We start from the raw sequence: 14,287 nt of genomic DNA on the forward strand, positions 1-14,287 counted from the left end.
AATAAAAAGTGTTTTCCAGAATTAAGAAGTCAGAATATTTTCCCCCCATTTCCTTCCTTTTGCTCTTTATTCAGTTGGCTATTCAGGGCCGGTGTCTCAGAGTCATTCCCTCTGTTTATAACTGGGGAGGCTGGCCTATTTCTTCCGGATCTTGGATATTTTGGAGGAAAAAAAGCATTCTAAAAACTTACTCTTCAGAATTATTTTGACAAAGATAGTCCCACACCATTTCAATGTGCCCTGCATAGAATGCTTGTGTTCAGGAAAGGCCAGAGGTGTTGGGAGGAAGCTGTCCTTGCTTCTGGGGCAAGGGGAAATGGAGCTAGACATTTCATTCTCAGCTTTATTACACTGTCTTCTAAAATGACAGCTTTGCTCTCTGTGTAACCATTTCCATCCTCTTGCTGTTTTTCTTTTTTTTTTTAGTTCATTATGATATAAGGGTTTTTGTTCTTTTTTAATTTTATTTTAGTTCCGGTATAGTTAACATAGAGTGTTATATTAGTTTCAGGTGTACAATATAGTGATTCAACAATTTCATACATTATTCAGTGCTTATCACAACAATTGTACTCCTTAATTCCCATTACCTATTTCATCCGTCCTCCTACCCATCTCTCCTCTGGTAACCATTCGTTTCTTTTCTATACTTAAGAGTCTGTTTCTTGATTTGTCTCTGTCTCATTTTTTTTCTTTTTTCCTTTGCTTGTTTGTTTTGTTTCTTAAATTATTATTATGAGTGAAATTGTATGGTATTTGTTTTTTTTTTCTGACTAACATATTTCACTTAGCATTATACTCTCTACCTCCGTGCATGTCATTGCAAATGGCAGGATTTCATTCTTTTTTTATTTTTATGGCTGAATTATTTTTCATTGTATATTTAAATAAAAACTTTCTAATAAATTTTTAAAATGGGCAGAAGACATAAATGACATTTTTCCAAAGAATACATCCAAATGGCAAACAGACACATGAAAAGATGCTCAACATCACTTGTCATCAGGGAAATGCAATTCAGAACTACAAGATCTCACCTCATACCTGTCAGAATGGCTAAAATCAAAAACACAAGAAACAACAGGTGTTGGCGAGGTTGTAGAGAAAAAGGAACATTGGTGCCCTGTTGATGGGAATGCAAACTGGTGTAGCCACTTTGGGGAACAGAATGGAGGTTCTTCAGAAAGTTAAAAATAGAACTACTGTACGATCCAGTGATTGTGCTACTGGGTATTTACCCAAAAAATACAGAAACACCAATTCAAAGTAATACATGCACTCCTATGTGTATAGCAACATTATTTACAATAGCCAAGATATGGAAGTAGCCCAGCTGTCCATCAATTGATGATGGATAAAGAAGTCAGAATACTTTTGAAAAGGAAGTTTGCTCAAGTTACCATACACAGTTGTCTTTGTTGCCCTTTCTGTCCTCTGAGTTTGAACTAATGAAAAGCAAATGTTCTTGTACCCTTTGAATCTCCTATCTTTCTATTGATTTGAAATTTTCTACATCTTATCACTTGAGTCCTATCTCATTTTATTTTTGTTCTCATTGGCCAGATAAACATCATACCCAGCTATGTTCCTGATATCACTGGATTCATCATTATTGTTTATTTGTTTATTTTTAAGTATAGAAATATCCACCTTCTCTGAGTCTTTCTAATTTAAAGAAATGTTGCCTATCTAAAAGATAATTTTTTCCATGATAATGTCATATTTGCCTTCCCTTTTTGATCAGTTTTCTCCTCTTAGTAATTACTAGATTAGGTCGAATATGCTTGTGATATAAAGTTTATATAATAAAAAATTCAGGGGCACCTGGGTGGCTCAGCCGTTAAGCTTATCTGCCTCCAGCTCAGGTCATGATCCTGGGGTCCTGGGATTGAGCCCCGCCTCAGGCTCCCTGCTCCGCGGGAAGCCTGCTTCTTCCTCTCCCATGCCTCCTGCTTGTGTTCCCTCTCTCACTATCTCGCTGTCAAATAAATAAATAAAATCTTGAAAAAATAGTAAAAAAATAAAAAATTCATTGGCATTTTATATGTTCCTTTAAGAAATATATGATTATTTTAATTTGCATTTACCTAATCTTTTTTCCTGCTCTTCTTGTCAAACTTGCAGACTATTCTTAGTGCAATGAAGGATGCAGTCAAACACAGAACTTCTATTTTCATTGCACACAGATTGTCAACAGTGGTTGATGCAGATGAAATCATTGTCTTGGACCAGGTAAGAGATTTAACTTTAAAGTTTAGTATGTGGGGGATTTGGGGGAATATGACAGAATAGGAGGATCCTGAGCTCACCTGTCCCACAGACACATCTAGATAATCACATCAGTGCAAATAACACAAGAACACCCTGGCAGAACAGACTTTGTAGTTGACTGCAGATGGGAGGCCACATTGAAAAGGGTAGGAGGGGCAGACACAGTCTGGAACCAAAATCCCACTGAGATTAACCATGAATGGAAGGAACACCATAAGCATGGAAAAGGGAGAGGAGCAGATCCCACACCAGGCATCTTAGGCAGGAGGGGAAACTACACTGGAAAGACAGGTCCCCAAAATATTAGGCTTTAAGAAGTTATGGGGCTTAACTTTCTGAGTTTTTACAGTCAGTGGAACATAATGCCAGGTGCTTTAAAAATCATCTGGCTTAGCTGTGGGAGGCCCACAGAGCAATTAGAAACTGAGGCTTGGCCTTAAAGAGCCAGCAAAACCAAAAAAAAAACCTACCAAGATAGCATAGAAGCAGCAGTTTGAAAAGTGCCTGGTGTACACATGAAGGACATTTATTTACTAATCTCAGAATGTGTGCTGGAGGGGCAGAGATCTTTAGGAGATTTCTCTAAGAACAGAAGAGCTAGTGGGCATCCATTTCTCTGCCCCCACCCCCAGCCTAGATAGCTAGACAGTTACAGGAATCAGCAGGAACACTCTTCCACCTATCTTGCCAACACAACATACACCACATCCTGCATTCTGGGGATCTGCCCCACTTAGCAAGCATCCCTTCAAAGCAGTTCCTGCCAAGACACATATTGCAAGCAGCCCTGGCAGGGACCTGCACCACTCCAAAGTGACTCCTGTCCTGGGGAGACAGAAGAGGAGAAGATAACCACATACAGCAGTGCAACTGCGGCAACAGCAGACAGACTGGGCAGGCATCTGGTCTGACTGTTGGCCCCACCCACCATCAAAAGCCTGTCAGGAAAAGGCAAGAAGAGCACCCTAAAGGTTGATGCTACTGCAGCCCTAACACATGGACTGGGGCCAGGCATCTGGTTTGACTACAGGCCCCGCCCACCAATGAAAGCCTCTCGGGGGCAACAGAGGGAGAACACACCGCAATTTGATAGGACTGCAGCCCAGGCAGAGGGGCTGAGAACAGGCATCTGGTCTGGCTGCTCACACTACTGAATTACAAGCCCACAGTGGCCCCAGACTCTTCCCTTAACAGCACAGGGACCAAACCCTGCCTGGTAGTGAAAAAATCTTGAAAAAATAGTAAAAAACTGAAAAGTGGACCATTGCATCTAATGACTGAAGGCATGACAGCTTAGCCGCAGCAGTAGGGTACACACAACTCACTAGATGATACACCTGAAGCTCCTGGTTCTGGTGAACAGTGGACATTATGCTACAGGACACCACAGGACCTCTTCTTCATAAGGCCACTACTTTCAAGATCAGGAGACTTAGCAGAATTTCCTAATACATAGAAACAAACACAAAGAGGCAAAATTAGGAGACAGATGAATATGTCCCAGATGAGAGAATGGGACAAAAGTAAAGCAACAGAACTAATTGAAACAGAGATAAACAATATGCCTGATAAAGAATTCAAATTAATGGTCATAAAGATACTCACTGGACTAGACAGAAGAGTGGAGAATTTCAATGAACCTTTAATAAAGAGATAGAAAATATAAAAAAGAAGCAATGAGAGATGAAGAACTTAATGACTGAAATTAAAAATACACTAGGTGGGGGGCACTTGGGTGGCTCAGTCAGTTAAGCATATGCCTTCAGCTCAGGTCATGATCCCTCGGATGGAGCCCTGCATTGGGCTTCCTGCTCAGTGAAGAGCCTGCTTCTCCCTCTCCCTCTGCTGCTCTCCCTGATTGCGCGCTCTCTCTCTCTCTGTCAAATAAAGAAATAAAATCTTTAAAAAAAAAAACTACACTAGAGGGAATCAATGGCAGATTAGAGGAGACAGAAGAATGGATCAGTGAGCTAGAAAGAGTAATGAAAAGAATCAAGCTGAACAGCAAAAAGAAAAAAGAATAATAAAAAATGAGAATAGATTAAGGGAACCCAGGAACATCATTAAGGATTATAACATTCACATTATAGCAATCCCAGAAGGAGGAGAGAGAAGGATGCAGAAAAATTGTTTGAAGAAATAATAGCTGAAAACTTTCCTAACCTGGGGAAGGAAACAGACATCCAGATTCTGGAGGTACACAGAACTCACAACAAAATCAACCCAAAGAGGTCCACACCAAGACACATAATAACTAAATGGCAAAAAGTAGTGATAAAGAGAGAATGTTAAAAGCATCAAGAGAAAAGAAAACAGTTATATACAAGGAAAACCCCTTAAGGCTTTCACCTGATTTTTCAGCAGAAACTTCATAGGCCAGACAGGGGTGGCATGGTATATTCAGACTACTAATAGAAAAATAACCTGTAACCAAGAATACTCTACACAGTAAGGCTATCTTCAGAATACAAGGAGAGATAAAGGGTTTTCCAGGCAAATAAAAGTTCAAGGAGTTCATCACCGTTAAACCAGCCTTCAAGAAAAATTAAAGGGAAATCTTTGGAAAGAAAAGGCCATAATTAGGAGTAAGAAAATTATGAAAGGAAAAAATTTCACAGGTAAATGCAAACATATAATAAAAATGGTGTATTAATCACTTTTAAAACCAGTATGGAGGTTAAAGCAGAAAAACAAAATAAATTATATCTATAAAAGTAATCAAGAGATTCATAAAAGGATGTAAAGTATGATATACATAAAATGTGGGAGAAGTAAAATTTTACTACTTTAAAAATGACTTCAAACTTAACTGACCATCAACCTAACATAGACTGTTATATGCATAAAATATTATATATGAACTTAATGGTAACCACAAAGCAAAAACCTGTGGTAGATACACAAAAAGTAAAGAGAACGTAATCCATGCATAACACTGAAGAAAGCCATCAAATCACAAGGGAAAGGGGAAGATGGGGGGAGGAAAGAAAAGAACTACAAAAAAAACCATAAAACAAGTTACAAAATGGCAGTAACTACATACCTATCATTAATTACTTTGACTGTCAATGGACTATAAATGCTCCAATCAAAACACATAGGATGACTGAATGGATAAAAAATACAAGCGCCATCTAAGTGCTACCTACATGAGACTCAGTTCAGACCTAAAGACACATGGAGATTGAAAGGAAAGACACAAACATTTACCATGTAAGTAGAAGTGAAAAGAAAGCCAGGAGAGCAATACTTCTATTGCACAAAACACGCTTTAAAACAAATATTGTAACAAGAGACAAGGACACTACATAATGATAAAGGGGAAAAGCCAGGAAGAAGATATAATAGTTGTAAATATTTGTGCACCCAACATGGGAGCACCCAAAAACATCATGTGTTAACAGACATAAAAGAAGAAATTAATACAATAATAATTGACTTTAACACCCCACTTACATTAGTGGGTACATCATCTATACAGAAAAATAAAGGAAACAGTGACTTTGAATGACATATTGGACCAGATGAAATTAACATCATATAGATTCAGAACATTCTATCAAAAAACAACAGTATACACTTATTTTCAAGTGCACACAGAGCATTCTCCAGAACAGATCTCATATTAGGGCACAAAACAAGTCTCTGAATTTAAGAAGATAAAACCACATCAAGCATCATTCCCAAACAAAAAGATATAAAACTAAAAATCAATTGTGAGAAAAATATGGAAAAAAACACAAACACTTAAAGCTTAGCAACATACTACTAAACAACCAATGGATCAACAAAGAATCAACGAAGAAATCAAAAAATACATGGAGACAAATGAAAATGAAAACACAATGGTTCTAAGTCATTGAAATGCAGCAAAAAGTGTTCTTAGATGAAGATTATACCAATATAGGCCTATCTCGTGAAAGAATAAAAATCTTGAATAAACAACCTAACCTTACACCTAAAGGGGCTAGAAAAGAAAGAACAACAAAAAAGCCCAAAGTCAGTAGAAGGAAGAAATAAAGATTAGAGCAAAAATGAATGAAATAGGGACTAAAAAAACCAAAATAGAATAGATCAATGAAACCAGGAGCTGGTTATTTGAAAAGACCAACAAAATTGATAAACCTTTAGCCAGACTTACCGAGAGAGAGAGGACTCAAATTCAGAAATAGAGAAGAAATAACAGCCAAGAACACTGAAATACAAAAGATACAAAAGATGATAGGAGAATACTATGAAAAACTGTATACCAACAATTTGGACAGCTAAAAGAAATGGATAAATTATAGAAATATATAACCTTCCAAAACTGAATCAGGACACAATAGAAAATTTGAACAAACCAATTACTAGAAATGATATTGAATCAGTAATCAAAAAACTCCCAACATGGGCGCCTGGGTGGCTCAGTTGGTTAAGCGACTGCCTTCGGCTCAGGTCATGATCCTGGAGTCCCTGGATCGAGTCCCGCATTGGGCTCCCTGCTCAGCAGGGAGTCTGCTTCTCCCTCTGACCCTCCCCCATCTCATGTGCTCTCTCTCTCTCAAATAAATAAATAAAATCTTTAAAAAACAAACAAACAAACAAAAAAAAAACTCCCAACAAAAGTTCAGGACCATATGGCTTCACAGGTGAATTCTGCCAAACATTTAAATAAAAGTTAATACCTATTCTTCTCAAACTATTCCAAGAAATAGATGAGGAAGGAAAGCTTCCAAATTCATTCTGTGAGGCCAGCATTACCCTGATACCAAAACCACATAAAGATATTACAAAAAAAGCAAACTACAGGCCAGTATCTCTGATGAATATAGATGCAAAAATCCTCAACAAAATATTAGCCAACCAAATCCAACAATAAATTTTAAAAAATCATTCACCACGATCACGTGGGATTTATTCCCAGGATGCAAGGGTGATTCAGTATTTGTAAATAAATTAATATAATAGGTCATATCAATAAGAGAAAAGAACAAAACCATATGTTATTCTCAATAGATGCAGGAAAATCATTTGCAAAGTACAGCGTCCATTCATGATAAAAATTTTCAACAAAGTAGGTTTAAAGCAAACATACCTCAACATCATCAGGCCATATATGGAAACCCACAGCTCACATCATACTCGGTGAAAAACAGAGCTTTTCCTCTTAACAGGAACAAGAAAGAATGTCAACTTTCACTTTTATTTAATAGAGTACTAGGAATCCTAGCTGCAGAAATGAGACAAGAAAAAGAAAGAAAAGAAATAAAAGGCATCCAAATTCATAAGGAAGAAGTAAAATTTTTCATAGAAATGAATTCAGTAAAGTCACAGATTACAAGATTAATGTACAGAAATCTACTGCATTTCTACACACTGATAATGAAGTAGCAGAAAGAGAAATTAAAACAATCTCACTTACACTTGTACCAAAATTAATAAAATACTTAGGAATAAACTTAAGGAGATGAAAGTTCTGTACCATGGAAACTATAAAATATTGATGAAAGAAATTGAAGATGACACAAATAGATATTTCTTGTTCATGAATTAGAAGAATTAATATTGGTGAAGGGTCTATACTACCCAAAGCAATCTATACAGATTCAGTGTAATCCCTTTCAAAATACCAACAACATGTTTCTCAGAACTGTAACAAATAATTTTAAAATTTGGATGGAACCACAAAAGACCTCAAATAGCCAAAGCAATCCAAAAAAGAAGAACAAAGCAGGATGTATCAGAATCCCTGATTTCAAGATATATTATAAAGCTGTGATAAGTATGGTACTGGCACAAAAATAGACACATAGATCACTGGAAGAAAATAGAGAATCTAGAAAAGAACCCACACTTATATGGTCAGTTAATCTATGACAGAGGAGGCAAGAATATACAGTGAGGAAAGAGTCTCTTCAACAAATGGTGCTTGGAAAACTGAACAGCTACATGCAAACGAATGAAACCAGATCACTTTCTTACACTATACACAAAAATAAACTTAAAATGGATTAAAGACCTAAATGTGAGACCTGAAACTGTAAAAATTCTAGAAGAAAACATAGGCAATAATTTCTTTGATATTGGCTGTAGAAACTTTTTTTTAGGTAAGTCTTTTCAGGCAAGGGAGAATCAGGCAAAATTAAACTGTTGTGAGTACACCAAACTGAAACGCTTTTGCATAATGACAGAAACCATCAACAGAACTACAAGGCAACCTATTGAATGGGAGAAGATATTTGTAAAATGATATATTTGATAAGGGCTTAATATCCAAAATATATAAAGAACTTATACTACTCAACACCCAAAAAAACAAATAATCTGATTTTAAAAAATGGGCAGAGGACTTGAATATACATTTTTCCAGAGAAGCCATATAGATGGCCAACAAACACATGAAAAGATGCTCACCATAAGTAATCATCAGGGAAATGCAAATTAAAACCACAATGAGATATCACTTTATACCTTTCAGAATGGCTAAAATCAAACACACAAGAAATAAGAAATGTTGACGATGATACAGAGAAAAAGGAACCCTCATGCACTGTTGCTGGGAATGCAAATTGGTGCAGCCACTGTGGAAAACAAACTGGAGGTTCTTCAAAAATTTGAAAATAGGTAATTCCACTACTGGGTATTTACCCAAAGAAAATGAAACTGCTAACTTGCAAAGATATATGCACCCCTATGTTTATTGCAGCATTATTTACAATAGCCAAGATATGGAAGCATCTCAAGTGTCCATCCGTAGGTGAATGGATAAGGAAGAGTATTACCTGGCCATAAAAAAAATGAAATCTTGCCATTTGCAGCAACATGCATGAACCTAGAGGGTATAATGATAAATGATATCAGTCAGAGAAAGATGAATACCATACCATTTCACTCGTGTGTGGAATTTAAGAAACAATTCAAACGAACAAAGAAAAAGGGACACCAAAAATAGACCCTTTAAATACAGAGAACAAATTGGTGGTTGTCAGAGGGGTGGTGTGTGGGGGGATGGGTGAAATAGATAAAGGAGAATAAGAGTACACTTCACTTGATGAGCACTGGGAAATTTATAGAATTGTTGAATAATTGTATTTTAAACCTGAAACTTACACTAATATAACACTGTATCTTAGTTGCAGTTCAATTAGAAAAAAGTTTAGTACGTGAAGAACATTGGAAATTGTCACAAACACAAAGAACTTAAATATTGTTTCTAAAGAAAAATGCAGAATTTGTGTTCTTTAAATGAGATTGAATCCTGGTAGGACTTCATTTTTACTTCCTTTTGATGGGAAAACAAAGGCATTTTTCTTCCAAGAAGAAATAAACTATTAACTCCCTTTTCATTGAAGTATTAAAAGCAAACTTCTATCAGGAAAGCCTTAAAGCCTCATATGATAGAATCAGGTTTTAGAGAGTGTATATATAAAATAATTTTTTGCATTCAGTTTTGCTTTGTACAGAATCATTGTTCATTATTGTTTTTGTATTTTCTATTTTTATTTTTTCTAATATCTGCACATACCCTTGATGTCTAAAAGAAAATTACCATAAAATAGTCACTTGCAAACATGATTATTTTCATTTTTTTCCTCCTGGGGAAATGGATAGCCTGCTTTATCCCTTCTGAGGGATTTACTGTAAGAGTGTACTATCTAAATGTTCTGATCAACTCAGAATACCACTATAGTGATTGGTAGATTTAAAAATTGTGATAATTTTCCCTTTCTCCACTCTTTGTAAGGATATATTTTCCCATATCCTAGTACTTGGTTATTTCTAATATTGTTCAGTTTTTCACCTTCCATTTAGCCTTTTCTATGATTATGTTTCCCTTCTAATAAATAAACCTTCAGTTCTTTATCATTTTGAAAGCCTGAATACTGGATGTTGAGAGAGAAAAAGCATTCCCATGTGCTTTCTATATTCAGTTATTGAGAGAGAATTTTTCACACCTCATATAAAGTGGTGTGTATGTGTTTGTATATATGTGTTTTATATACATACATATAGTTATTAGTCTTACCTGTGTGTACTTGAGCAACCCTAGATCTTTTTGTTGGTTTTTTCATAAGTGCTTACATTCATTAGAAAATAAACTAATTGTTTTCAGTATGATTATATACCACAATGCCTTAAATATGAAATGTTGTAAATATACTTTAATATCCAATTGATGTTCAAAAGAGGGCAGTTGTTGTGATAAGCACTGGGTGTTGTATGTACGTGATGAATCACTGAATTCTACACCAGAAACTAACATTACACTATGTGTTAACTAACTGGAATTTAAATAAAAACTTGGAGGAAAAAAATTAAAAAGAGAATCTGAAATAAAATCTGCTGTTGGTGCTTTTTTACTAACCTTTCCATTGTATGCAGGCATGCAGATAGTCTTATAAAATAGTAAAAGTACTTGAACAAGCTTGTACGCTCTTGTCTCATGCCATGAGGTTGACAGTATCTACAGTTATATCACAACATTGCCACTTGAAGTTTGGATTATAATTGGAACTAATTTATTAATGATTATAGCACATGTATCTAAAATATCTTTATGTTTATAATTTGATAATTCTGTATTTGCTTGATTATGAAGATCAGAGGCTTTCATTTTCTACTGAAACTTATGTGATCTCATATGTTCTGTCAGCAGTGCCTTGTAGTATTAATGTTACATCTACATAAGAAATAGAATTCTCAAGGTCCCTCCTTACCCCCACAACCTGGTGATTCCTGCTCCCCAGCCTTTGCAAGAGGCTGTAGGTTGACTTGTCAGGAAATGGAGTCAAAGAGGCTCTAGACAGGAAACTATCAAGCACATGAACAAAGATGGGGAAGATTAACTGGAAATCAAAACACACCAAAAAAGAAGACAGTAGAGCCTCTTCTGCCACTGACTCCAAGAACCTTGCTAACCATTTATTTATTTCTACTATCACCACTCCTTCCTTCATCAGGAGATAATTGAAGAATTCTCTGCAGAAAACACAAGTAGCCCCAGAAAAAAAAGATATTTGTATTTGGAGACCCCAGCAAAAATGACCATGTATCCATATGATCATCCTTCAGTGAAACCCCACAGTTGAAAATCCCGTTCCCATGCATGTAGAGTTTCCAGTCAGTTTTCTAATGCTCCATTATTGTCAGTGCATAATAAAGGAAGACCTCTTAAACAAGCAGAAAAAAAAGGAACTCAGTAGAAAATGTAGACAATGCAAAGAGCATAAGGCAACTTATATAATTAATATCGTCACAGGTCATGGAAAATGAAGCATTTTTAAAATAAGGACAAATGCTGTTAAGAAAAAAGAGTAAAGGGAGTTTTATATGGCATGAGGTCCAGATACATTGTTAAATGAAAGAAAGAACAATTCACAATCTATTGTGTGCTGCTATTTGCAAGGAGGATGGGGAAAAACAGTAATATGTTATATTTACTTATTTTTGTAAAAAAGAAACTTAGAGTTTGTACCTCTTAATCCACTTCATTTTGCCCATTCTCTCATCCACCTTCCCTCTGGCAACTACCAGTTTGTTCTCTAATTAAGAGGTACAGACTTCCACTTACAAAATAAATAAGTCATGGAGATGAAAAGTATAGCATAATTAATACTGTCGATAATATTATAATAATGCCTTATGGTGACAGATGGTGACTACATTACCGTGACCAGCACTGAATAATGTATACAATTGTCTAATCACTATGTCATACACCTGAAAGTAATATAACATTGTATGTCAATTATATTTCAATAAAAAATTACAAAAAATGGTATTGTCCTAAATTGAGCTGGAAAGAATTTAGTATTTGATGATTCACAGTCTTTCACTGGCTCAGAGGTATGATCATGGATATTAATTATTACTATACTAAGGCAATTCAGAACAGTGTTTAAGAGTTTGATTAACATAAAATATACTAAAGCCTTTCATTTTTGTATATCAGTGCCAAATAAAAAGAACTATTAGCAAAAGAGAAAATAACAACAACAAACTCAGGAAGCATAAACTAGAAACTAAAGACATTGACTGCTTGTGGAGTGGGGATAGAAAGAAGTAGAAGAGATAGGAAAGGGAACATGACTTTCCTGATTATACTTTTTTATATATGTATTTTTTTACTTTCAAGTTTTTAAATTCCACTTAACGTAGAGTGTGATACTAGTTTCAGGGATAGAATTTAGTGATTCATCACAGCACCCAGTGCTCATCACAAGTGCCCTCCTTAATACCCATCCCCCCACCCACCTCCCCTCCAGCATCTCTCAGTCTGTTCTCTATAGTTAAGAGTCTGTTTTTTGATTTGTCACTTTTCCCCCCATGTTCATCTGTTTTCTATCTTAAATTCTACATGCAAGTGAAATCATACGCTTTTTGTCTTTCTCTGACTTATTTCGCTTAGCATAATACTCTCTACCTCCATCCACACCCTTGCAAATGGCAGAATTTCATTATTTTTGATGGCTGAGTAATATTCCAGTGTGTGTATGTGTGTATGTGTGCGTGCACAAGCGCGTGCATGTGCAATGCCTGTGTGTATACCACATCTTCATAATCCATTCATCAGTCAGTGGGCATTTGTACTCTTCTCATAGTTTGGCTGTTGTTGATACTGCTGCTTTAAACATCGGGGTGCATGTACACCTTTGAATCTGTATTTTTGTAACCTTTCAGTAAATACCTACAAGTGGAATTGCTGGATGGTAGGGTAGTTCTCTTTTTAACTTTTTGCGGAACCTTCCTACTGTTTTCCAGAATGGCTGAACCAGTTTGCATTCCCACCAACAGTGTAAGAGGGTTCCTTTTTCTCCACATCCTCGCCAATGCCTGTTGTTTCTTGTGTTAATTATACCCATCCTGACAGGTGTGAGATGGTATATCACCATGGTTTTGATTTGTATTCCCCTTATGGTGAGAGATGTTGAGCATCTTTTCATGCACCTGTTAGCCATCTGGATACCTTCTTTGGAAAAATGTCTGTTCACATCTTCTGCCCATTTTTTAACTGGATATTTGTTTCTTGGGTGTTGAGTTTGATAAGTTCTTTATAGATTTTGGATACTGCCCCTTTATCAGGTATGTCATTTGCAAATACCTTCTCCCATTTTGGAGGTTGCCTTTTAGTCTTGTCATGTGTTTCCTTCACTGTGCAGAAGCTTTTTAACGTGAAAAGTCCCAATAGTTTATTTATTTATTTTTTAACATATAATGTATTATTTGTTTCAAGGGTACAGGTCTGTGATTCATCAGTCTTATATAATACACAGTGCTAATTACAACACATACCCTCCCCAATGTCCATCACCCAATTACCCCATCCTGCTAACTTCTCTCCCCTCCAGCAAACTTCAGTTTGTATTCTAAGGTTAAGAGTCTCTTATGGTTTGTCTCCCTCTCTCATTTCGTCTTGTTTTATTTTTTCTTCTCTTCCCCTATGATCCTCTGTTTTGTTTCTTAAAGTCCACATACCAGTGAGACCATATGATAATTGTCTTTCTCGGACTGACATATTTTCCTTAGCTTAATACCCTGTAGTTCCATCCACGTGATTGCAAATGGCACGATTTCAATTTTTGATGGCTGAGTAATACTCTATAATGTATATATATACCACATCATCTTTTTTTTGTCATACTTTTTTTTTTTTAATTTTATTATGTTAGTCACCATGCAATACATCATTGGATTTTGATGTGGTGATCCACGATCCATTGTTTTCGTATAACACCCAGTGCTCCATGCAGTACGTACCCTCCTTAATACCCATCACCAGGCTAACAAATCCCCCCACCCCCTTCCCCTCTAAAACCCTGTTTGTTTCTCAGAGTCCATAGTCTCTCATGGTTCATCTCTCCCTCTGATCCCCCCCTCATTGTTTCCTTCCTTCTCCTAATGTCCTCCATGCTATTCCTTATGTTCCACAAATAAGTGAAACCATATGATAATTGACTTTCTCTGCTTGACTTAGTTCACTTAGCATAATCTCCTCCAGTCCCATCCATGTTGATGTAAAAGTTGGGTATTCATC

At 36.1% G+C, this 14,287-nt stretch overlaps 1 protein-coding gene across 5 annotated transcripts in view; it reads left to right on the top strand.

Annotated features, from left to right (window-relative positions):
- ABCB7 (ATP binding cassette subfamily B member 7) overlaps nt 1–14,287 on the top strand; it is a 166,071-nt gene that overhangs the window by 136,858 nt on the left and 14,926 nt on the right. For 4 of the 5 annotated variants that reach the window (XM_006726885.3, XM_081808630.1, XM_081808631.1 and 1 more), the window contains one exon: nt 2,125–2,232. In XM_006726885.3, the coding sequence (XP_006726948.1) occupies nt 2,125–2,232 (108 nt within the window). Of the gene's footprint in view, nt 1–2,124; nt 2,233–8,731; nt 8,878–14,287 lie in introns of all 5 variants that reach the window. The other variant, XR_014141277.1, reaches the window with a different exon arrangement.

The sequence above is a fragment of the Leptonychotes weddellii genome, chromosome X, assembly GCF_054177405.1.
Source record: "Leptonychotes weddellii isolate Sample4059 chromosome X, ASM5417740v2, whole genome shotgun sequence".
Classification (NCBI taxonomy): domain Eukaryota; kingdom Metazoa; phylum Chordata; class Mammalia; order Carnivora; family Phocidae; genus Leptonychotes; species Leptonychotes weddellii.